The sequence below is a fragment of the Oculina patagonica genome, chromosome 7 (assembly GCF_052425735.1).
Source record: "Oculina patagonica isolate OP01 chromosome 7, crgOcupat, whole genome shotgun sequence".
Classification (NCBI taxonomy): Eukaryota; Metazoa; Cnidaria; class Anthozoa; order Scleractinia; family Oculinidae; genus Oculina; species Oculina patagonica.
The window spans coordinates 12,660,323-12,684,200 of record NC_135764.1 but is presented as its reverse complement, the minus strand read 5'-3'; the positions used below and the strand labels follow the sequence as shown (position 1 = coordinate 12,684,200).

Genomic DNA, 23,878 nt, shown 5'->3' with positions numbered 1-23,878 from the left:
CGGGGCCTCAATATTTGCCTTCAATCCCTCGTCACACTGCTAAAAGTTAATGTCAAATGTGCAATAGCAATTTTTCTAACCTTATTACTATAATATAGCTAAAGCTGAAACCGTATGGCACGGTTTGAGCAAGCCGGGTGGAACAGAGCCTTCTCCCGCCCTGGTTTGAGCGAGAAGAGTTTTCCGTGGAGCGTGAATTCGTGCAAAAATCATTGCGGGAATCAAGTCCCCCATCCCTCCCACAACTGAACCTTTTATCGCACTGGGACTGTCTGCATACCTTTCCAAATATGGCTGGTAAGCCTCTTGCGTATGGAATTTTTAGTTTGAAATATAGTGCCTTTCCAATCTGTAAAAAAAAAAAAAAAGAAACAAATTAACAAACAAACAAAACGAGGAAAAATCTACGGAATATTGAAACGACACAAGATGATTGCTTTGATTTACAGTTGAATCCCGATAACTCAACCCTCAGTAACTAAAACCTCCCACTAATTCGAACCTTATCCGATTCCCCTCCAGGTCATTTTCTTACTAGTTTTACCCTCGATAACTCGAAATCTCGAACCTTTTTCGATTTCCCTTGAAGGTTCGGGTTATCGGGATTCGACTGTACTTCTATTCATAAATATTGTAACTTATTGAAAACTAGCCATGGTATATTGCCATTCCTGCGTTTTGATTGGTTAACAGGCAATAGTATATAAGCTCATATACCATTGACCACAAATAAGGTAGCCAAAACGCGTCAACGAAAACAGATGGGGAGCTCAAATATTGCAATTCTTTGGGTGTTTTTTTTTTTAAAATTTTAAATAATTATTCCACTCGCGCTTGTTGTATATGAGATCATTATAGCCAATTCGGGGCTACGCGCCTCGTTGGCTATCTGCCGTCTCATATCCAACGTGCGCTCGTTGAATAATTGTTAAATATACAATTCCTTGATCTGTGAATCTCTTACAAATACTCCGCCGATTAAAACTCACTCGGACCAAACTTTTAGACAAGGGTTAGTGTACTGCTAGCGCAGTTTGTATAGGGTATGAGATGTAAACATGACATTTTGTAAGGGATAATGTAACTGATCTATTCACTATACATACCAATTCTTTAGGGTCTTCAACGTAATCGTCCAGATCCTCGGAGAAGCTTGCATCACAAGGATATGCCTCAATCTGTTAGCAACGGAAAAATTTATAATGAGACAACACATCAAAAAGTCCTAAATTAGTCTCCAAAGAAACCGTTTTTTTGGGGAGTCACGCAACAGAGGGAGAAGCGTTGCGTGACATCCCTTTTTTTTTATAAGAATACAATTTTTCCGACCCAGGCTGAATATTTTTTATTTTTCTGCCGATTTTAAGCTGAAATATTCTTATGAACATTCTTAGAAAACAACGTTTGACATTTCCGTTTTAGCAAGTATTGGGTAATCAATTACACGTTTTTGGTGTCCAGATCTGTATCGTGTTACATTGTGCACATGTACCATTGCTTTTCGTTGCAGCCTTGCCGTTTTGGCTTTAAACAAAGCATCTCACAGAGATAAAGTGACGGAAATGAAAATACCTGATTTTGTTTAAACTAAAAACTATATTCTTTTCAAAATCTTAGCCTCGGGTTAATTCTTAAAATATTCTTAAAAATTCGCAAATTTCAGCTTCGATATTCTTATAAACTAGATTCTTATAAAAAAAAAGAGTGTATGGGCTGCAAAGAAGACTAGTCCTAGTGGGGTTGTAATTGCCATGAGTATTTTGCTTTACTTCTTCTCTTGCCATGGTCACTCTCTAAGAAAACATGATACTAAAGAGTTCTGTTTTATAATTTTTTTTTTTTTAAGAAAAAAGAAGAAAATAATGGACAGTCGCTTTATTACAACAAACACCGAAAAGAACATTGAAGACACGAAGTTAAAGTCTTTCTTGGGCTTTACCTCTGTAGACCCACCCGTCACTCCTGCTCTCGTCCTCTGTTCTCGCTCGTGGCGCCGCGCCGCCTCTCCCTCGTCCTCGTCCTCCCTCGCTCTCCTCCCCTCTCCACCTCTCCATCACCATCATCCACCCATCTCCACCATCGATCCATCGACCATCGTCCACACCTCGTCCACCATCGCCCTCGTCCACACCTCGTCCCTCTCCTCGTCCCTCGTCCTCTCCCTCGCTCGTCCAGCGCCCCTCTCCCTCCCTCGTCCCTCGTCTCCTCGTCCTCGCCTCGTCCACTCGTCCTCCTCCTCATGCGCTGTGTCGTGGTGACTCGGGGGGCCTGGGCAAAGTTCAGGAAGGTGCTTGGTAAGTGGCATTCAACACTACACGTGACTATAACACTACACCTCCACCCTCACGTACCATCACACTACACGTGACTAATTACCCTCAACAGTGACTAGTAACATAAAATGGGATCGATAAATACATGTAAAAGGGGATGAAGTGGGACATTACAAGAACTTGTAAATTAAAGAAAACTAAGTTACAGAGAGACTCAGAAAAACGTGTCTTCCAATCAAATGACAAAAGCAACATGAGTTACAGGACAAAATGAACCCACAACCGGGAAAAGGCAAAGAAAGACCAAAAAGCTGCGATAAAAAACAAAAACAAAAAACAAATAAGCTGCGATAAGACAAAAACAAACAAACAAACAACGAACACTTGTGAAACGTGAAACTTGTTTACGACATTTTTTGTATTCCAATAAATGGCCAATCCAATTCTCCCAATTATACTAAAAAAAATTCAACTGCACGTACCTGTAAATGTCCCTTCTCGTTGCCTTTGTGATCTGTAATTACAAGGCTTTCTTCCACTTCAATCTAAAACCAAAAACATTCGTCATACTCGAGAGGTCACTGTACACGTTACTTATAATTAAATATAAGGTATAGAAGGTCTAAAGAATAAGTAGCGTAAGAAACTAGTCTCTGTGTATTTGCTAAATGCTGGGTTTTAGGCAAAGAGGTTGTTGAGGTATGTATTTAGCCAAAACGTTCTTACCAAGTAAGCTAAACTTTGAAGGTAAACCTGCACTGAACCGATGAAAACCTCGGCATCATCTGGTTCCCAGAACGGATCTTTTTCCTATTTAGAAATAGTAAAAATAAATGGATTTGAAGCACAACTAACCTTTAAATAACAAATCAAAATAGGAAAGAACAATATTCACTGACCAAGGCGGACGCAAAATACTTCGTTTGCCAGTTAATAGCCCTAAGCAACTCTCCGACGTCCAAATTTGCCAATAAATGTGGGACATTCTTTAATTTTTACTTTCTGTTTTAAATTAAATTTGCTTTTGAGGAAGGATAAAAAGGAATCACTGTCAATGATAAAGAGTGGTCCAGGTGAAAGTTAAATGGGATTTACAAACCTCTGGCACATTCCAGTCCTCCTCTCCTTCGAAGTAGTTCTGGAACATTTCCTTCATCAAGTACGTTCTATTAACGAATTTATTTCTGTCCCAGATCCATTCCGCATCATCTTCCGTGCTTTTCATCTTTACTTTGACCTACAGGGTAACACGGACGGTTACTTTTTTTTTCCCTCATTACTCTCTACACTTAATCGTGTCCTCGTGCTGAGTAACAAGAAGTGGAAGTAGACAGCAACGGGCTAAATTAATTTTCATTATTAACTGTAACCGACTTCAACAGTGCATTTTAATACGAGTGAAACGTACACGGGAGTGTACATGATTTGCCCGAACGGAGGGCAAACTAAATGCCTCTTTATAGATTCACAGATTACGCTTCGATTGTGAACCCTTCCTGGAACGTAATCCTGGAGGAAGCAGAAATTTTCAAGCCAGCCTCGGAGGCCATTTTAAAGATTGCAACAAAACAACCAAATAAGCAAACACACAAGCAAACTCATACTGCAATCCATAGTTAGATGATTTTTGTCACAGTCGGCAACCTGACGATGGGACGAGCTGGCTGATCACAAAGACGTATAAAAATATACTGAGAAGCATGCAGAGTACTCCTATATAATAGAAGTCCCCTCCTACCTCAGTTCTTCCTTCCTTGAGACCACGAGCTTGAGGTGATACTAACAGAATTTCAAACTTCACCTGAACGCGGGGAAAGAAAACATTCACGAAATTAATTTAGCTCAGCAGAAGGCCGTGGCAATATAATACTCGTGGAAACATCCTTGAAAGGCAATAATTTTAAAGTCACGAGCCCAGGAATCTAACGAATAAACTCCGACAACTTCGTGGAGACTGCGTACGAGTTTTGCAAGATGGATTTCTGGTATACTGTAAGTAGATATAAACATGGTGGGTTATTGCCTGGACAGTCCCTTATTATCGTTTTTGTTCTTAGTCACTTAACAAATTTTCAAAAACATTTGCTTATAGTGGAAAAGATGAACGTTTTTTCGTTTGTGTTACGATGGAATCGCTTTCAGTTGTTGATCGCGACGTTTCGACTGCAATACTGCTAGTCCTCATCAGGCGATGAGGTCGACTGTTTACGTGTCGCTATTTGTAGCATGTTGGTTCACTGCTATTAGTGTATTTCGATACTCATTATTACCGTATTTATTCGGTAAAACGCCTTGGGCGCTTCTTAAACTTTGGAACCTTGAGGGTGGGCGCTTATTCGAGGCTGGCCGCTTATTAAATCTTCACCTTTTTTTTAGCAAGTAGTAAGTTTATTTTGCAAGCAAACAATATGAAATAACTAAACGTGAAGGTGTATCAAAGCTGAATTTTAAATGTTCATTGAAAGTTTTAGTAAAAAAAAAAAAAACTAAAAAAAACCTCGGTCTTCGGGATAGTCGCTTAGACGTACCTAGTCAATTTTTAATCTCAACTTCAACAATAATCCAAATTTTTCTTGTGCTCTCATTTTAAGGAGGGGTGGGTGGGCGCTTATTTGAGGCTGGGCGCTTATTAATTTTTCCTACCTACATGGTGGGCGCTTATTCGAGGATGGGTGCTTAATCGAATAAATACGGTATTTGCTAATACTGCTAAAGCAGTTACCCTCACCGGTTTTCCCAGTTCCTCAGCCATGGCGTTAGACTCATTTACCATGGGAACCATCTGTACCAGGTCTTCTTGCAACAGCAGATCATCTGAAAACACGTAAGCTAAATTAGTAGTAGAAATGGCAAAATATTGAGTACATTGTCCAATAAATATACAAGAGCCAAACTTATCAAAACACCCTTCAGGAACTCGGAGGATATTTCAAGATCTTCATAACCTGTTAAAGATCGAAATGTTAAAAAGATCTTTTAAGGATCCTTGGAAGATCTTTTACAGTTTCAAGGATCCTCAAATTGACAGAACTTGCCAAGATCAGAATGACCTTGACATGAACTTCGAGAATCTTTGCAGGGACTGGATAGGGACTTGAAATACTTTTGTAAAATCCTACAAACTCTTTAAGGCTTTGAGATACAGATCCCTTCTTTACCAGGTTTTTTTTATATCCATGTTGGTGCCCACAATTTAGTTCTTTGCGCGATTGAATCATGTTGTTTGTTAGTGTGAAACTGTACATTACATACTTTTAGATTGGCCGCTATTCTTGCCCATGTTAAACCCAGAGCTTGCTGCTATTTCCTCCTGTGCCAGGTCATAAGTTACTTCTTCAAGTTTAACGCCCTCGTTCTTTTTATTTTCATACTCCACAGGGTGATGTAAAACGAACAAACTTGCAGAGCCAAACATCACTCTGTCGAGAAAAAAAGAAGCAACAATTACTGGATATGTTACGTTGTGTATAAGTCGTTTGTAAGATGCTGTTACCTGTTGGTGTCGGTTAAGTCGTGCTTGTTCTTAGTCTGTGTACAAGATTTCTGGAGGTAACTCATTGAAAGTAGTTTGTACTAGTACTGTAGGTAATATATTGAGCAGCTTCCCAGTGTGCGGTTTGTTGGTGTAATATTATGATGTGCAGCAATGTGATGATCAAAACGCCCTGTCACTAATTTTACTAAGATTTAGTTTTGTATTAATAATAACCAGAATAATTTTTATCTATTTACAGTAGTCCCCTAAATTATGAACATTCGAACGGTTGCAGCTCTAAGCTAATATTTATCAAATTCTCCTACAAAAACCTCTCAGAACCAGGCAGGCAATTGGCTCAATAAACAACAAATCATAACAAGACCTCTAGCCCACCACAGCTGTAGAGGACACAATAATGAAAATACACGTTCTACACAGGTGGTGGCTGTCCGGAAAACGAAGACACATTTCAAAAGCTGTTACAGTAAGGAATGTGTAAGAGAATAGCATAGTCCCCTATCCAGCCTCTCTTTGGGCTCGTCACGGGCAAAAATTGCGTGACGAGACTACAGAAATCAAGAATGTCACGAAATCCGTACCTGTCATTATGGTGTAGCTCTATCTCGTCGTGTGTTGGTTTACCATTAACCATCAGTTTAGCATCTGGATGAGCGAGTATTGTGATGGTGTCACCTTTATGTGTCACTGTAGCGTGCTCTGAAAGAATGCTAAAAGAAAAAAAAAGATCAGTTGAAATACGAGTCGAAGGTCTTAAGTGTAGCCCTTACCCACCCAAACTTTCTCCTTGCTTAACTCCATCTAATCGTTGATAGGAAAGACTGCAAAACTGTCGACAACTAAACCCTTGCAAGGCAACACCTTTAGTCAGTTAGTTGTGACGAAATCTTAATGTGATCAAGCAGTTCTTTTTCTGGCGCAACTTGTTTTTGTTTTTCAACATTTAGCATTTTTTCTTCAAACATATTGATATTCGTCAAAATTGATTGTCAGCTGAGATTAAATTTGATTGAATTCCATTTATTTCAAGCAGTTACTTCCGCGAAAATTTCACTTACTTTTGTGACTAAATTGTGTGTTTGTTTTCAGTTACTATTTGTGCGATTGTATGTATTACCTCAAACCACTCAATACAATGTCAGGTTTAGGATCGGCTTTCTTGTTTCCAACTCTTTGTTCTCCTGCAATAAACAACCCCAAAACGTTAGCAACATAGAGTTAAAAGCTATGTTAAGCTAGTGAAGGATTTAACCTCTTAAAGCTCATAAATTAGCTTGTCAGGGCATACAAATGTTCCGCAGACAATTAACTCCCACGAGACATAAATTCCGTTCAACCAGGGTTATCGTTTTGGGGATTATGAGGTAAGGCTTTACGGGAATTAAAGCCCTTGTATCACTCAAGTTTCAAGAAATAAAAAAGGTGCCTTGTAATAAATTTTAAGTAGTCCCCGCAAGTTGCTCCCAATCAAAAGAAACTTTAAAATAAATTACTACTACTGTGAATGAACTTCACGAACATATCGCAAACCTCAATAAAACACGGATGAACAAGATAACGAAACTCACTTATTGATATCACTGCGTTTTGAATTTATAGTTAGGTGGATAATTATCTTTAATGTACTGTATTAAGGCAAAGGAAACCTCAAATTAATGTTTATTTAGACAGCAAAACAACAACGAGATGATATTGAGCAATACCGAAACACGGACGTTAAAAAGACACAACTCAACTTCTCTATGAGCGAAAAGCGATGAAAGCTATGTTACGAAAACAATGTTTCCTATAATAAGATCGTTTTTTATTGTAAAGCTTATGTAATGATTTGATCGCGTTATGTTGCTCTCTTGAGACAGAGTTAATAGAGATTATAACTTGTTGTGTACTCGATGTCTGGAGTAAAATACCTGCATGAATGGTGTAGATAACTTACTGATAGGTCTGATAAGTTGGATGCGAATTACTGTTCTACTATTTCACCAGTAAATAAATAACTTAGTTAATAACTAGTAAATTACCATGCGAGTTTTGACAAACAACATTACCTGCGCAATTTGATCCATTCAATAAACTTAAGAAATGCCTAAGTACATCGCCAATATCATTATATTGCCACATAAAGCTTACATATGTTCAAACTAAAACAATATTCCAAAAGCTATTTTTAATTTGCAACTGCACGTTTTTTCTTGTTATTTGCCAGTGTATTGGCTGTTAAATAAATAGTTCAAGTTCATAATTGATGAAAAAAAAAAAAAAAATGCCTCGAGGGTTGAATGTAACTGTGTGGTTCACGCGAACAAAAGGTTAAAGACAGTGAGAAAAAAATTAATATCGCCACTTGTTTTTCATTTTTCCATTTTTAAGGGAGAATATTGTCACGTGACGTAAAACCGCGTACACAGCCAACATTGCCTCAGTTATGCAAAACAACTAGCCTTCCGATTAGAGCGCACGAACGAACGAACGAACGAACGAACGAACGAACAGACGGACGCAGGGTCGAAAGGACGAACGGACTTTTTTAACCTTGTATGGATTACTTTGTAAAATAAATAAATAAACAAATAATTAAATAAATAAGTTTGAACCTTATATGAATCACTTTGTAAAATAAACATATAAAGAAGTAAATAAGGAGTTAAATAAATAAATAAATAAATAAATAAACAAACAAAACGAAACGAAACGAAGGTCCGTGTTTCGTTACAGCTACCAGAAAACACTCGCACGACATCCCTAACTGTTTTGAAGCTTTACCAGGCTTTCTTTGTTTCTATTATAATGTGGAAAATGTTTTCTATTCGTTACTGTAAGTGGAAAGTGAAAGTTCCCACATGTCAAAATGATACTTACCTCGTTCAATAAAGTGGAGAATTTTTCCTGAAAGCTGCGAATCTTCATTAAGATTCCAGAAGTGAGGAGCGGTTTTGCGTAGTTCTTTTTCCTTCTTTTCTTGTTCCTCTTTAGCCTGCGAATAATGGAGACATGCGTAAAACGTCAGGATTACGGCTGTAAATTTCATTAGTCACAATTGAGTTTAAAGACTGCTTGTTGCTGCTTCAATTGAAGCCAATCTACCCAAACACGTGAAAACTGTATTCTCATTCCCTTTTTCTCCACCCTTCTCGTGGTTTGAACTTCTTTATGTGACATCTTCTTTTCGATATACGAAATTGCACTTAAATGGAAGATAAGTTCCTCAAAATAATCGTTAACCAGGCCAGCAAAAACACCAACGGGACAACGAGAAAGCAAAAAAAAAAAAAAAAAAAAAAAGAAAAGAAAGAAAGACGATGGTTACAATTGAAAAGGATTTAGACGTATATGAACAAGAAAGAATACTTAGTAGGCTAAATTTTTCAACATGTGCCCTCCGTAACATATTCACAGATGGACGGACGGACGGACGGACAAAAAAAACGAACTTAGGTAATCGTGCCTTACAGTAAATCTGACACGCATGACCCACCTTGTTGGCTGCTTCTTGCTCATGTAATCTTTCTTGCCAAGACTTCTTCATCTCTTCCATCTCCTTCTGGTTTTGTAGCAGCTGCAACATTAAACAAGAACGATATCAAGTATATTATTGCAGAGTCGAGAATACAGTCGAGAATGTACATCAAAAAAGTCTTAAATAAATAAAAATATACGCATACCCGCTCCTCCATTTCCTTTTTCATTTCGTTAACCTCTGGAAAACGAAACAAAATCAAAGTTCAACAATTAAATGCTGGTTAAATTAACACCGACAGCCATAAAATATTTGGTCGTATGAACAGGTGGGCGTATTAATGGAGTTAGTGCAAATACCTGTAACGACAAAGGAATTTTCACTCGAGTATTGAAAGTAATTCGCGTTTGCCTTGGTTTTGTATACTATATTTTGTAATTGGTTTAAAAAAAAACCGCGCCACTTTCTCAACCAATCAGAAGTAAAACCAAAACCAATTGTAACGCGCTTACACATGTATTAACTTCGAGTTTTGACTGGTTCGCTGGATTGTCCAAGTCCTTTGTGATTGGCCAGAGTGATTACTTTGGTCTTGGTTTTACGACACTCATTTGAAATTGCTCTATCAGTACCAATTAGTGATATCATAATGTATTTTTTATTTTTTTCCAAGAGGGCACGGTAACGAATCCTGCAATCTAATTGGTTATTAGCGCGGGCGATTCTCCTATCTCTGCCCACGGGCCACGGTAACGCTTTCGTGAGTTTCATCGCGGCGAGACGAACGAACCCATGACAGTTTTGCTCTCCAAATATTTATCGTGTAGTTGCTCACCAACCGTTGTAAATTTGAAAGGGAAAATTAGCAGTGGAATTAAAGGCCTTGAGTTCTCCAAAGGCGAGTATTTATTCTCTTTAGTGACAAAATGAAGTTATAGTTTTATGGCCGTGGTTTGCCGATCGTTGTTTGTGCATTCGCACTGATTTTCACGCCATTGCGGTTAACTGCAGTCGCCGGTTTACAGACTCGATTTATCCTTTCAAACACCTTGCTTCTCCGCTACTTTTCTCCAAAACCGATACTGCTTATCACCATTCAGAAAATGAGATGCTTTATTAAAAAAAGCAAAATCTCGCATTTGTGCCGTCACTGTGCAGGCGACCAAACTACACATTTCACTTCATTCAGTTTCACTTTCGCAAACTTTTTGTCAAAACAGAATACTGTGGGAATCAACACAGAGGTTTCTGACTCGTTAAATAAAATGTAAAAGCTAAGTGCTTTCCAGTCCGAAAAGAGTAAAACTAAAAACTCACAAGCCGAAATGGAGTTAAAAGTGTTTCGCAACTCGCTGATTGCTCTGTTCTACATTGTGCTTTTCTATTATTTCAGATGCTTTTTTCTTTTTTTTTTTCAGATGATTTTCCTTGGTACTGTTCATTAGTATTTTGTTTGACGTAGCTCATAGCAAAATCATAACTCTGCCGTAGCTTTGGCGATCGACTCAACATTGGATGCGCGCGATATAAAACAAACACATTTGGCAAGAAAGTCTTTGTAGGTTTTATAGGTGTTTTTTAATCAAACACATTAAAGTAGGAAAAAATAAATAAGTTATTTACCGGCTTAGGGTCGGTCCGTATAGGAAAACTGTGCCTCGGCCTTGAAAATGCTGCCCTCGGCCTGCGGCCTCGGGCAGCATTTCAGACCTCGGTCACAGTTTTTCAGTATACGGACCTCCCAGCCGGCAAATAACATATATTTATTCATTTTTCTTTTGTATTTTTTTCTGTGTATTGTCAAGTGTATTGTGTTGAAAAGTAAAAATTAAAAAAAAAAAAAAATGTTATCAGTAGATCTTGCAAACGAAACTAAACGCAACTGTTATCTAAATTCCACTAACTTTCATTTGTCACTAATCAGACCGGGTATTTTGAGTGGTCATATTAACGAAACAAATCCTTAAGGATTAGGCACTCCAACGCAAGGCGGAGTCCACTGTGTATATTTCCTCTTAGTGATCGTATACTCTCTATGTGCATCTGCTTATTCATAAGTATTATAATTCCAAGGCAAGTGCAATTTAATAACACCCAACATTAACAAAAGCTAGAACCTTCTTCAGAGATTCCAACAGTCTGTGGCTCGCCGGGTTCGCCTTGGACAATGATTGGCTGGCCTCCTCCCCCTGACATCTTTAGCTGTTCCAACAGTCTCTGGTTTTCTTCGCGCAGTTCTCGGATTAATTTTTCAGTCGGACTTTCATTAACAACAGCTTTGGTTTTGATAGCCTTGGCTCTGTCGGCTGCAAAAAAAGGGCAATCACCTTAGTGAAGATATTTCGTTTTGTTGTGGAATTCAGATATTTTTACAAAATTTGTAAACAACATCTGCCGGAGAAATCTCGACAAACTAACAGCACCAGATAAAAGTACTTATGTCGGGTTCAATCTAAATGACTTTCATTCGAATGAAAACACATTAAAGATGAATTCCAGTCCGTACTGCGCAATCTCGGCTGCAATGTTTATGCGAGCCCAACACGAAGGAATGTTTACAAGCAAAACTAAAAATTCCGCGACAAACTTACCTTTTTCTTCATTATTAACGCCAGATATCATTGCAAAACAAATAATAACGAGTAGGGGAACCTTGACGCTATTTCAAACCGACGTTTCAGCTCATCGGAAATTCTTGAACCAAACGAACTGTATTGGCGGACTAAATAAACTTCATGTATGCTGTCACCGAAGTGTAACGTTTCAACGAATTCAAAACAAAAACGAAAACAAACCCCGAGTCTGCGCAGTACGGACTGGAAATCAGCTTTAAAGGTTTACACTTAAAAGTTTGAGCAACCTTGTACATCATAATAAACAGTACCACATGAAAGTAGCTTTTAAATTGTCACACTGCTTACAAGAACCACACTGCTTACCCAAGAATCTATGCTGGACTTTGGGAAGACAATCTTTAAGTGAGTAATAATTTTAAGTATTTTCACGTTCTTGTAGGCAATGTTTCTACTGCCGTCTATGGAATGCAACATAAGTTACACCAATTACGAGGTTTGGCACTGTTAACTCGCAATGAAAATTAAAACCAAAAAAAAAAAACGTCTCACCAAATCGCAACGTGGACAAAGTCTCCTCATAGTTTATATCAGCGGGACTCAAGGCTGCAATCTAAAAATCAAACAGTTCACAAAACCATATTAAAGAGAATATAAAGTAAGTAAATTTTTCAAACGCATTTATAACAAAGGAAATCATAACCGCATAGATTAGCATAGATTTTTTCGATTTTATTTCTCCGTTTTTGTCTCGATTTAGAAGATATATCAAACACTCGCGATAGTGTTCATCGGCTATCCAAACACCTTGAATTTCGTCGGTGTTTGGATATCCCGATGAAACATTGTCTCTCGTGTTTGATATATTACTTCAAGGCCACTGAATGTTCACTTTAACTTTTCTTGTCCAAAGGAAACTTTAACACTCACCATTATTGTCTTGCTGTTGCCTCCAAGGGCATTCTTTAGTAGCTTGGTAAGGACAGAATCACGGAAAGGAACTGAAAGGAAAAGAATGTGCCATTACCTCGCAAATGAAACACGTACTTTGCTGTTTATTGTGAATCATATAATCATGTAAATGTGAAAAAGAAGGAAAGCTGTAGAAAAAATAATAGACTTAAAGATTTATACGTAACTTTCCATTAATAAAATTGCTCTGGACTTGACTGAAACCTACTTCCAAACGAACTTTTTTTTAACTTTTTTTTGGTACGAAATTATTTTCCCAAACGTATCAAGAATGCCAATCGATTTCCTGAGACTGTATCACAAATATTTTGCCCAGCCTTCATGCCTATTAACGGCACAACTTCTTAATACCTCCCAGAATGTCTCATAAAAAAAGCAAGAACAAGACAAAAACAACAATAACAACAACAAATTAAACAACAACAACACAAGAAAATATCAGATAGAGCGGTTTTCACTTGAGTGTCGAAAGTAAATTGTGTTTGCTTTGGTTTTGCAGTACTACGCTCAGTGATTGGCTTAAAATTCTCGCGCCACTTTCTCAGCCAATCAGAATTAAAACCAAAACCAATCGTGACTCGCTCGCGCACGTTTTCCCGCGCTTCGTGCCGGCTACATGTATTTGCTTCGAGTTTTGATTGGTTTACTGGATTGTCTGTGTTCTTTTTGTTTTGGTTTTACGACACTCAATTGAAAACTGCTCTATTCTGTAAGTATTTATGTAATATCGACTTGCTTCTTTTGTGCCATGCCATTTCGAGAAACGAAGGCAGTTTAAGCTACGAACTTCTTACCAAGCGCGCCCTTCTTTCCAGATGACTGATCAGCAAGGGCTAAGGAAGGAGAAATAAAATCGACATTTCAACACACTGCGCAAAATGAATCTGCAAAAATCAAGTCGCATTTTAGAGATGTTTAAATTAATTTGCGTATTTTCATATGTATTGGATTTATTTACTGGTAGTATCAGATACTTGTAACAAAAAATCAACTTGCGATTTGAAGCCCACCGACAGATAAACTGCACCTGTCCAACAAATTTCTCGCTTTTTGCTGACGTGTTTTTATAAAGTTATTTGCCACAATAAATGGTTTGAACTCAGGAGTATCATTCGTTCATACAGTGTGATCGTCCGTGTGAGGGTAGTTCTGAAAAGAACTGTTGATGGTGACTGACGAATCGACAACCTGAGCGAAAGTCATCTTGAGAGTCAAGTATAAAGCTGTTGTCAGTCAATGATGTTATAAATCTGGTTCGTTGAAGCTGATTGGCCAGTTTTGCCGTGACGTTCAGTTATTGGCTACAAGACAAGCAATTTTTCGCCGTCTCTACACAAAACACAACAGAAATGGATAGTTTTATAAATAAACCTGTCAGGGAACTCTTCAAATACGATCATAAATACCTTTAATACAGTTGCCTAATGTGGAAAGAGACTGGTTAATTGCTGATCCTTCTTTTAGCCTGTCTCCTGTAGCTCCGGTGGACTCTGCTCTCTCGCTATCGAAAATATACACGAGATATTTTATTACTTGGAGAAATATGCATTGTAATGCTAAGTAACTGAAGGCGGAAGATCGATGAGAAATACATGTACTAGACAGCAACACCACAGAGGTATTAGGACGGTTTCCGCTGAACAATCAAGCGACAAAGGCAAAAAAAAGGTATCAAAACAAAGTCACGGTATGATCACAGTTTTTAATACAGTCAAGAATAGCTTATCGAAATTTTAACTTTTAAGCTGACCCCGCGCGAGAGAAAAGAATTTGACGTTCTCCATATTTTAGTTAAAATAGACGTTTCAGACAAAACTACACGCGTTTAAGCTTTTTTTACGACGTTCGGCATTCTCGAGAATGCTTTAGAATTTCATAGCGGGGTCAATTGGAGAAACGAATTACAGTGAGATGTTTCAAACTATACAAAATGTCACCGTGCTATGAGTAGATTTTTGGTAATTAACTTTTGCACTTATTGCTCGAGCTTTCAACAAAATCCGTCTTAAGACTCTTAAAATGCCTTAGTTTGCAGATCGCTTGAAAAAAGAAACAAGTCGTCAAGAAAACACTGCCTGGGCTCAACTACATTTATTCTGCATGATTGTGCATGATACTGCAAATTGTTATAGGGTCACGCAGGTTACCTTCCAGCAAGATCCACCAGGTTGACAATAGACGTTTTAGTCATCATTTGTCCAGCTTCATTTTTCCCTTTTTGGATAAAGTTAATTGCGACAATCGTGTGGGCACGGCTATAGAAATCAAAGTAAAATATTAAACTGAAACAAATATAATGTATCCGATAAAATCCTCAAAATCCATTGGCCGTTATCCGTCCTTAAATAAAGACCTTTGGAAAGTAACAGGGCAAGAGATAAAAGGTCAAGATGAGTTGGTTGGGACAAACTCTTTAAAACCTAAACATCAGCATCACACGGCAGCCCTTGAAATGGAACAAACGGGGGTGGGGGGGAGGGGGGAATTGGAGGGAACAGCTGGCGAAAGACGATGGAAGGAGAGATTAAAGGAGCGAGATTCAACCAACTACAGAAGAGGCCCCGAAAGACCTGTAAGAAGATCTTCCTTGTATAATGCTTATACATTACTTGTTGCTTACGTACATGTCGCCACCCACTCGACACTCTGGTTTCTTTTACATAAAGTTTGAAGTCCGCGATCAATAAAATAATTCTATATGCGCGAAATACTTAAGTTGACAGAATATAAATTTACTTTTTTTAACCGGCGTTGACAAGATAAGAACAAAAAAAGGCAGTTGTCAACACATCCTTCGGCGATCCGTTATTGTTCACAGTTCAAAATAAGTGTGAATTGCTTTACCTGCTAGTAGCATTCATGTTGGTAGCAGCCACTGTCCTGTTCCTTGTTCCCTCTTCAATACGACTTTCAATATCGGCATAGTCCTTCACAGGGACAGTCACTAAGCTCTCGACTGAAAAAAGAATGACGATAACCAATATTCACATTACGTTGGCAAAAAAATACTTTGGTCAACACGTAAAACATAGCCGCTGGTTTACACGAGTGATGTAACGGCATACGCAAATGCGAGCGCAGATGTAGACTTGTTGCAGTCTGTTTTCTGTTGCAAACCCCTCCTCGTCTATTCCGTCTCAGTTCTTACGTCCGCGTTCCCGAGATAAAAGCGCTCGTCGGACCTAAAGAGAAAAGAACGAATACAATAGTCCAGCGCAAATGCCAGGAAAAAAAGCAAGCGCTAAGGAAATGAGAATAGTTCATTTATTTGCACCTGGCTTGCGCTTGCTCTTTGCACTTGCTTCACAAGTGAACATTGCGACGCAAATGCAGTTTTTTGGCCTAGCCAGTAGTGTGCCACTTACTCGATTAAATTTCCCGGCACGGCAAACTAGTCACCACTTTGAGAGTTCAATAACGTACTGTTTCAGTGTACACTCAACTTAATGAATAACATTGTAATTGTGTTCACGCATGCCTTACCATAAAATCCCTTGGACGGATGCTGCCTGACTTTAAGTCCTCCCTTCTTGTTACTTGCTGGATTTAATAAATCACGTACCTGTACAAGCATTAAAGTGATTAAAGAACCGCGCGGTTTCGTCTCCTCCCTCCAGCGTGCAATTCACGCGTTCTGCCCTCGCGCTTCACGCGTGCCAATGTGCATATGATTCCAGGCGGTACTGTACATGTAACAAAACTGGTTTAACGTTTTTTTTTTTTTTAATTCTCGTTCATGTATATTGACAGTTAGACTAATTTTGACTTTAAAACTGGTTTTATTTTAAAAACAAGCCTATACTTGAATATAATTTGAAAAGTAGTTATAAAAGAAAGTTATAAATTCATCACCGTCTGACCGGTGAGTCGACAGTTTTGTTAAAGAATGGTCCCTAATCACAATGCGTTAACTTTAATACAACTTTATTTTAATATACGTGTATCTTACTAACAAATAGAGTACAAACATACCGCCTCATTGTAGATTTCAAGCATGCTAAATGTAACCTAAAGTAACAAACAAGGCATTAGTCATTGGAACTTTCATTCTGAGGACGTTTTCATATAAGAGCTAGCAAGTAACCCCTGTGCTTACATTGGACGAAAAAGGCGTGATACAAACATGTCACAGAAACTTTAAATCAGCTGAAACTTTTGTTTCATAGAGACGGATATGCCTAATAACGTTTGCGTTCGAACGAGGCAATTTTTAAATGATTCGAAACACTTGGAGACGACCTTTCCTACTCAGTTGTTAATTCGAGGTATGAACGAGACTTTTGATAACCACATTTATTTGTCATTAAATTTTCTTCCGAAAGTGTTCTAAAAAACATCGACCGTGTTTTGTCTAGCTAGCAGTTGTAATTCGCTGAAACTCTGCGTTAACTGTGTCTCCTTGCTTGTATGTTTTCACCTCCTTTATGTTTTAAACGTTACCAAAAAGACTGAAGCTCTTGCATGCGTTTGTAAATTTTAACCGCAAAGAAGTTCTTTGCGTTTGCAAGATTTAAGTGGAAGTGTCCCGCAATGCCCACAGGACTGAGTTGACGGCTTCTGCATGCTAAAAGAAGTTCTTGGAAGTGTAATTACGTTTAGGCTGTACTGTAGAAATTGGAAGGTACCTGCACTTGTTTTGCTTTACAGTGATACCCATCATATCGACTTGCCACTCGACAACGTTTTGATCAAGTTTAGAGTAATTTTCAATTGAGTGTCATGAAACCAAAACCAAGATCATCACTCTGGCCAGGCAAAAAGGACACAGACACTCCAGTGAACCAATCAGAGCACAAAGCAGTTTGCATTCCGCTACCTGGCACCGCCGAAGCACGCGAACACGCGTGCGGGCGAATCACGATTGGTATTAGTTGTACTTCTGATTGGTTGAGAAAGTGGGGCGAGATTTTAAAACTAATTACTAACGGTAGTAATGCAAAACGAAAGCAAATGCGAATTACTTTCGACACTCAAGTGAAAATCGCTCTTTCCTCTTGATGCTTCCGCTTCTGTTTCAACTGGCCAATCAAATTACAAGAATTGTAGGAAACGGAATTGACTAAAATTGTCGAACAGTGAAAATGGAACCCGACAACCCTGCCTCACTTAAATTCAACAACTTAAATTTGCACAATGTACTATAGCTATCACATTGCCGTGAATGATCTATTAAGTGCCGCTTATTGAATAAGCATCGCTCTTGAATAAACACCACGCCTTTACCGAAAATAATTTAATAAGCGCCGCGGCGCAAATTTTGGTATTTACAGAAAGACTGTAAAACTGTGGTTATGTAACCTCTTGTACATATTTGAATAGCAATGCTTTAACAAGAAGACTGAGAAACTGTTCATGTTACCTCAGATTGTATTTTATTTAAACTAACTTAAAGTGTTTGAATAACTGGGGCCTCAGGTGTTTAATGTAATGGGAAATGATTTTTTTTAATAAATTGTGCATTCCTAGTGCACACGTCACTTAAAACGGCATTTACATGCCCAAACAAATCTGATTTGCACGGCAAATTTTTGGCACCGTGCTGAAAATTTTGGACACGGCACTCCCGACTATCGACGTGTGAACGTACCAAATTTAATGTGGCACATTTGCACAACTTTTTAGTGGTGCCAAGACTACCTCCAGGAGGTAGTCTTGGCGCGGGTAAATCGAGGCACCGTGCCGAAAAGAAGTGTGACGCATGCGTTGTTTCCACGAAAACGGCAGACAGTGTGGCATTTTCGTCCCAAGAGCCCTCGTTTATTTTGGTCACGTGGTTGGAAAAGAGATTGTAAAAAAAAGAGAAATTCTGCGGGATGAGAATGACACCGGCGAAGAGAACAAGAGAAAGCTCCCGCTCTAAAAAAAAGCGTTGTGTGAAAGGCACGTCCACCATCATTGCAAAGAGCCACTTATTTTTCTTTCCTCTTCTTCTAATCATGTCAGCTTCTTTCAGATGTCGATTTGGCTTGCCCTTGAACACTGTTTTAATAATATGTTGAATTGTCAACAACTCGTTCCTTGCTGATAAAATTCGCATTTTGCACTGGATTAGCACAACGAACAATCACAGCAAAACATTTTTCTGCCATTTCTCGGGAAGAAAACTGATGAAAACTAGGGGTGCTGATATAAAAAAAGCCGTGCCTAGCAGGAAAAAACCTTCTTGTTTTGGTCGTGTAAATGGGTAGTGCTGTGCCGAAATGGTTTGGTCATGGTGCCAAAATTTGCCGTGTCATGCCGATTTTTTAGCGCGTGTAAATGGAGCTTAAGTCTCTCTATATTCCCCTCAGTGTTTTACCAATTGAAAATACCGGTAGTTGAAATAAGCACTGCTCTTGAATAAGCCCCACTCTCAAATAAGCGCCACACCCCTTGGAAGCTGCTGCGACTTTACTCCTTATTTGTTTTTCCCTAGAAAGCTTGTAAAATTAGGATTCCACTGTCAGTAATTGTATAACTATTAAACATATTAAAAATACCTGGTATTCAGACTCTGAACCTTCTTTCCTTTTTGTCTCGATTTCATCAAACAGCGTCTCACAAAATATTGGCACAATACCTATAATTATGCACATACATCATTGTCAAAAGACAAGTTACAACACATTAGCTGAGTGATTAAAGCTCTACTGCATAATTTTCTACTTAATTGCTCATAAAAAAAGAAAACTGAAAATGCAATCTTGACTGTATAGTTACTGTATTTGGATAGTAGCAACATGCAAGTCATAAATTTACATGTACATTTCAAGTAAACTTAAGAATTGTGTTAGACTGGTTACATGCTGACTGGTTACTTCAAGATTGAAAAACAGGACAATGTTATAACAGGCATTGAGAATAAAGAGTAATGGCTAACAAAGTGTTGGTAATGAAAATTACACGTGAATTAAAAGAAGAGATTTAATTGGGGGAGGGGGGGGGGTACTCCATATAATGGCCTAAACGGGGAGGCTCCGCCCGAAAGGGGTACCTTTTTCAGGCTTCAGGTATATAAAAGGATAGGGATTTCACAAGTTTAGGTATATGAAAGGGTATGTAAATCCGTCTTTTAGGTTTTTAAAGGGGCCTTGAATTAAAATATGTTGAACCGACGCACCTTATGGCTGTATTATTTTAATTTATAAAGCGCAACATGAAAATGACAAGAATACGACCTGTTCTAAGTCTATACCAATTGTCTTTTAGGTATTTGAAAGGGGTACCTTTTTTCAGTAAAAGGTATACGAAAGGGGTACAATTTCTGTGAAAACGGTATATAAAAGGGTAAGGGGTAAGAGCTTGGGGCAGAGCCTCCCCGTATAAAACTTTTTTGAGTGCCCCCCCCCCCCCACCCCCGGGGATTTAGTGACATGAATTAAAAGAAAACAGCTAATGACTGATAATTTAAATCGATTTTCATATTATTTATCAAATATTCACCTTTATTTTTTCCATAGCCAACCATGGAGTACGACTTTCCTGAACCTGTCTGACCATAAGCAAACAGCGAGCAGTTGTAGCCTTTCCATGCATTCTCAAGAACTCCTCTGCCAAGGTCATCAAAGACAAGTTTCTGCAAATAGAAATTTTACTTAAGCTCAAAATGAAAGCATAAATAAATTAATGAATTAATTATACAGTTCCTGATGCCATGTTTCCGATAGGGAAGACGGGGGGGGGGGGGATGTTGTGGGGGGCAGGGGAGGTTGTTGTTCCAAGCAAGGTACTTTAACTTTGACAGAGTTTGGCGAAAGCATGTAAAACAACAAAACAATTTAACTAAATCTGTATTAATGGTGCTTATCCTGGTTTTGGTTTCACTGCAGAACATGTAGTAAAGTTAGGAGTTATTTACCCCTCCCCGCCCCTTGAATGGGAACCACCTTCCCCCCCCCCCACCCATCACATCCCCCTCTTTAATATGCATATACCAATTTCTAAACCTAGGTGGAGACTGAGGGGTACATGTGGTTTGAGAGTTTAAAGTACCTTGCCCAGGGCACTTTGCCACACAATGATACGGGCCAGGTCTCTAAACTACATAGAGCCAAGAGCGCTCACCGAGTGCTGTGCTTTTCATAGGAAAAAATCTAACTTAAGGCGCAGATTTAATATATGTAAAGCTCGGTGCAAAAAGGCGGTAGTGATTTTCACTAAAAATGAACATTGACAATTTTTTTTCTTTTTTCTCACATGTGAGTTTGTTTACGTATGTGAGACATTGTTTTGTATTTATTTTTCTGGGTTTTTGCTTTGTTTTCAAGAAATAACATATGCAAAAGCTCGACTTTTCAAGTTGGTATTCTAGAAGTTTCTTTGTTCCATTTAAACAAAGGCGCTACTTAAGATGCCAACTGGAAAAACCTAGTTTTTTGCATAATTATGTTATTTCTCGGAAATGGAGCAAAAGCCGACGAAAATACATTTATTACAATGTTTCACTTATGTAAACAAACCCACATGCGAAATTTGGAGTTGTTTTGGCAAGGTTCATTTTTAGCCAAAATCACTACCGCCCTTTTTGCACTGAGCCCTTCAATTGTACCTGATCTGCATAATGTGGTTCTGCAGGTGAAAGGTAGCCATCATCAAGCTCCTTGAACCCATCATGTGACCAATAACTAAAGTCAAATGCAAATTTTCTTGGTTCCTGGTCTGGAGCTGCAGGGTCTGTAATGTACGTACTGTTGCCCTGCATCTTTATGATCAACACTGCAGCACGAGCTTTCTCGCGAGAATTGTGCTGAATGTCAAGGGTGTTTAACTTTATTGCCAAAGTTTATAATACAAGTTCATACAAAAGTACAACTCATTGCTAGAACATATTTTCTAATTGTTTCATGACTTTGTTTTCTGACCTTGACCACACATACCGGTACAAAGTGTTACGGCTATGTTGTGGTTTAAATTTATCTTTGGTTTAAAACTATGCAAAGATAAATTTAAACCACAACAATTACATATATGCATGTTGCAGAGTTTTACATGTTGTCAAATTTCACCGTTCTTGTCAGCTCAATTTTTTTGTGACCTTGTCTCAAAATCTCAGTTGATTTTTTGACAAGACAAAGAAAGCCTCAGTCCACCTCAAAGAAAAAGTATCTAATCACTGTCTTGAAAAAGTTCAGAATTACCATGTGTTTCCTTTTAGAACTTGACACCTTATTTCCTACACCTTAGAACTGCACTACTTCTTTCCCACAAAAGAAGCAGGCATGCATGCATGCATGTATAAAATGTTTCCGCTATATCACAAATCTAATTTTAAGAGAACATTTCGATATACAATCAAATATAAAATAAGCGAAATAAATCTACGATGTTTTGAAGTCATTTTGACTCCATTATCAAGTACAGCAAAGAAAGATAACAGCCGAGTTTCAAGTTAGTTGATGACTCCGAAACGTCGTAGTCTTATTTTGCTGACAGAAATTTTAGCACTACATAGGGCAGTCTACATGGCATGCTTGTAATTGGACAGTGTACATGTACATATCTGCCAACCCCCAGAGTACAAAAATCTGGCGACATCTAGAAATCTTTGCTTTGTAAGGATATCATTTTAAGACAATGTACTACTATGAATACTCTCCGAAAACCAGACTGGGAGTTTTGATGAAAAACTTGGAGACTCCTGGGAAAATCTGGAGAGTTGGCAGGTATGAGTATAATAGAACAATTTATGCATCATGCTAGTAATACCCGATTCCCTCTATAGCGCGCGCCTGCAGGGAATCACGGCTCAGCAACGTGCATCATAGCTGAGTCTCGCGCATGGTTTGATGAATACAACTACCGTGATTCCCTGCAGGCGCGCGCTATAGAGGGAATCGGCCATTGGACAGTGAAATAGGACATGCAATTTATGCATCTTGCCTGATGTCATTTCACCGTGCAAGCTGTTATGCAAACTATATTTGAGGTCTTGCATTACTGCTATAATAGTCAATGGTTATGTCTTATTTAACCGTGAAGATGTTAAACTGACGGTTATAATTATTATTTTTTTAATTTTGTCACAGTTTTGATTATAACTGAACACAGGACTATGGCGGTGTCATCCAATTCTGTCTGTAATCGTACTGTCCAGTGATTTAAACAAATCAGACTCCTGCGGTCGTCGGATTTTGTTAAATACTTGTATGATTACAGACCAAATTGAAATCCACTCAATCCTGTTACCACTATTTATCAGATTTTTTTTTCATTATCATGATACATGTAATTGTGTGATGTGTAACTTTTTTCAGCATTTTCGATAGCAAGTTTTTACAATAAGTGATTGCTTTGCTGCAGACAAACTGGTTTAGAAGTACAGTATAACTAGTTCAGATTCTAATATCTAAATACCCAGTTTTGCAGGTGAGAAAGGTATAATATGATCAAAAGATAAATTGTTTTATGGCAAGACACTACTCCAAAGTCTTCGACAATATTTAATCCTTTAATTCCCTTTAATTGAATGTTATCTCGTTGAAGGCATTAAAATGCAGCGAAAAGTAAACTTAGCTTATATTTTTAAAAAGCAATTAAATGAAATCACAGTTGTAAACAACAGATTACAATATTGTTAAACTATATATTTGCTTTAGGAGTAATTAAAGCAAATATTTTAAAAGTTTGAACTTCTAACATCAAACAATAAGCTTACCACCTGCAGATATATTGATTATCCTTCGCAATTAGTTAATGTAACTTTCACGGCATTTCGTAATTTCCAAAGAATAAATCACAAACAAACAAACAAAATATTAAGGATAAGGACCAATATTTACCATAGCTTAAGTCAAGAATATCATTTCAGGCTAATATTGAAGCATAAAGGATATAAATGGGCGAACTCGAACCGCCACACGCACATTTTCCGCCATCTTGGTTGTGATGAAAGGTACTGTTTCCTTGGCTACGTCTAACAAGATCTCAATTTAGCCGCCAAATTTCCTCTCGATTTCACGAAGAAAGCATTAATTTTCTAAATTACTGCCAAATAAAATACTCCAAAGCACTCGATTCCGCTTTTTCCCTCACAAAACATGCTCACCTTCGGTACTTTATTCAAGTAGATGATGTTTAGGTCACGGGGTCATTTCTCACGTCACAATGTTTACTTGCGTTACCAAAACAC

The 23,878-nt window shown here is 38.2% G+C and overlaps 1 protein-coding gene across 2 annotated transcripts in view; it reads right to left on the bottom strand.

Moving 5' to 3' along the window:
• The window catches only part of LOC144660795 (kinesin-like protein KIF28), a 29,446-nt gene extending 5,618 nt beyond the window's left edge, over nucleotides 1-23,828 (bottom strand). For both annotated transcript variants that reach the window (XR_013572161.1, XM_078521520.1), the window contains exons 1-26: nucleotides 23,583-23,828; nucleotides 21,299-21,493; nucleotides 20,194-20,326; nucleotides 19,251-19,330; nucleotides 16,744-16,779; nucleotides 16,255-16,333; nucleotides 15,616-15,727; nucleotides 14,919-15,026; nucleotides 14,178-14,272; nucleotides 13,566-13,604; nucleotides 12,730-12,800; nucleotides 12,352-12,412; nucleotides 11,344-11,532; nucleotides 9,432-9,466; nucleotides 9,245-9,325; nucleotides 8,629-8,743; nucleotides 6,887-6,950; nucleotides 6,351-6,479; nucleotides 5,526-5,692; nucleotides 5,002-5,087; nucleotides 4,012-4,074; nucleotides 3,373-3,510; nucleotides 3,000-3,083; nucleotides 2,756-2,818; nucleotides 1,107-1,178; nucleotides 281-349 (exon numbers count right to left, since the gene is read on the bottom strand). Coding sequence is in view for 1 of the 2 variants with exons in the window: in XM_078521520.1 (XP_078377646.1) it covers nucleotides 281-349; nucleotides 1,107-1,178; nucleotides 2,756-2,818; nucleotides 3,000-3,083; nucleotides 3,373-3,510; nucleotides 4,012-4,074; nucleotides 5,002-5,087; nucleotides 5,526-5,692; nucleotides 6,351-6,479; nucleotides 6,887-6,950; nucleotides 8,629-8,743; nucleotides 9,245-9,325; nucleotides 9,432-9,466; nucleotides 11,344-11,532; nucleotides 12,352-12,412; nucleotides 12,730-12,800; nucleotides 13,566-13,604; nucleotides 14,178-14,272; nucleotides 14,919-15,026; nucleotides 15,616-15,727; nucleotides 16,255-16,333; nucleotides 16,744-16,779; nucleotides 19,251-19,330; nucleotides 20,194-20,326; nucleotides 21,299-21,493; nucleotides 23,583-23,624 (2,406 nt within the window). In the remaining variant the exon portion in view is untranslated. The remainder of the gene's footprint in view (nucleotides 1-280; nucleotides 350-1,106; nucleotides 1,179-2,755; nucleotides 2,819-2,999; nucleotides 3,084-3,372; nucleotides 3,511-4,011; nucleotides 4,075-5,001; nucleotides 5,088-5,525; nucleotides 5,693-6,350; nucleotides 6,480-6,886; nucleotides 6,951-8,628; nucleotides 8,744-9,244; nucleotides 9,326-9,431; nucleotides 9,467-11,343; nucleotides 11,533-12,351; nucleotides 12,413-12,729; nucleotides 12,801-13,565; nucleotides 13,605-14,177; nucleotides 14,273-14,918; nucleotides 15,027-15,615; nucleotides 15,728-16,254; nucleotides 16,334-16,743; nucleotides 16,780-19,250; nucleotides 19,331-20,193; nucleotides 20,327-21,298; nucleotides 21,494-23,582) is intronic.
• Nucleotides 23,829-23,878: the final 50 nt, after the last annotated feature.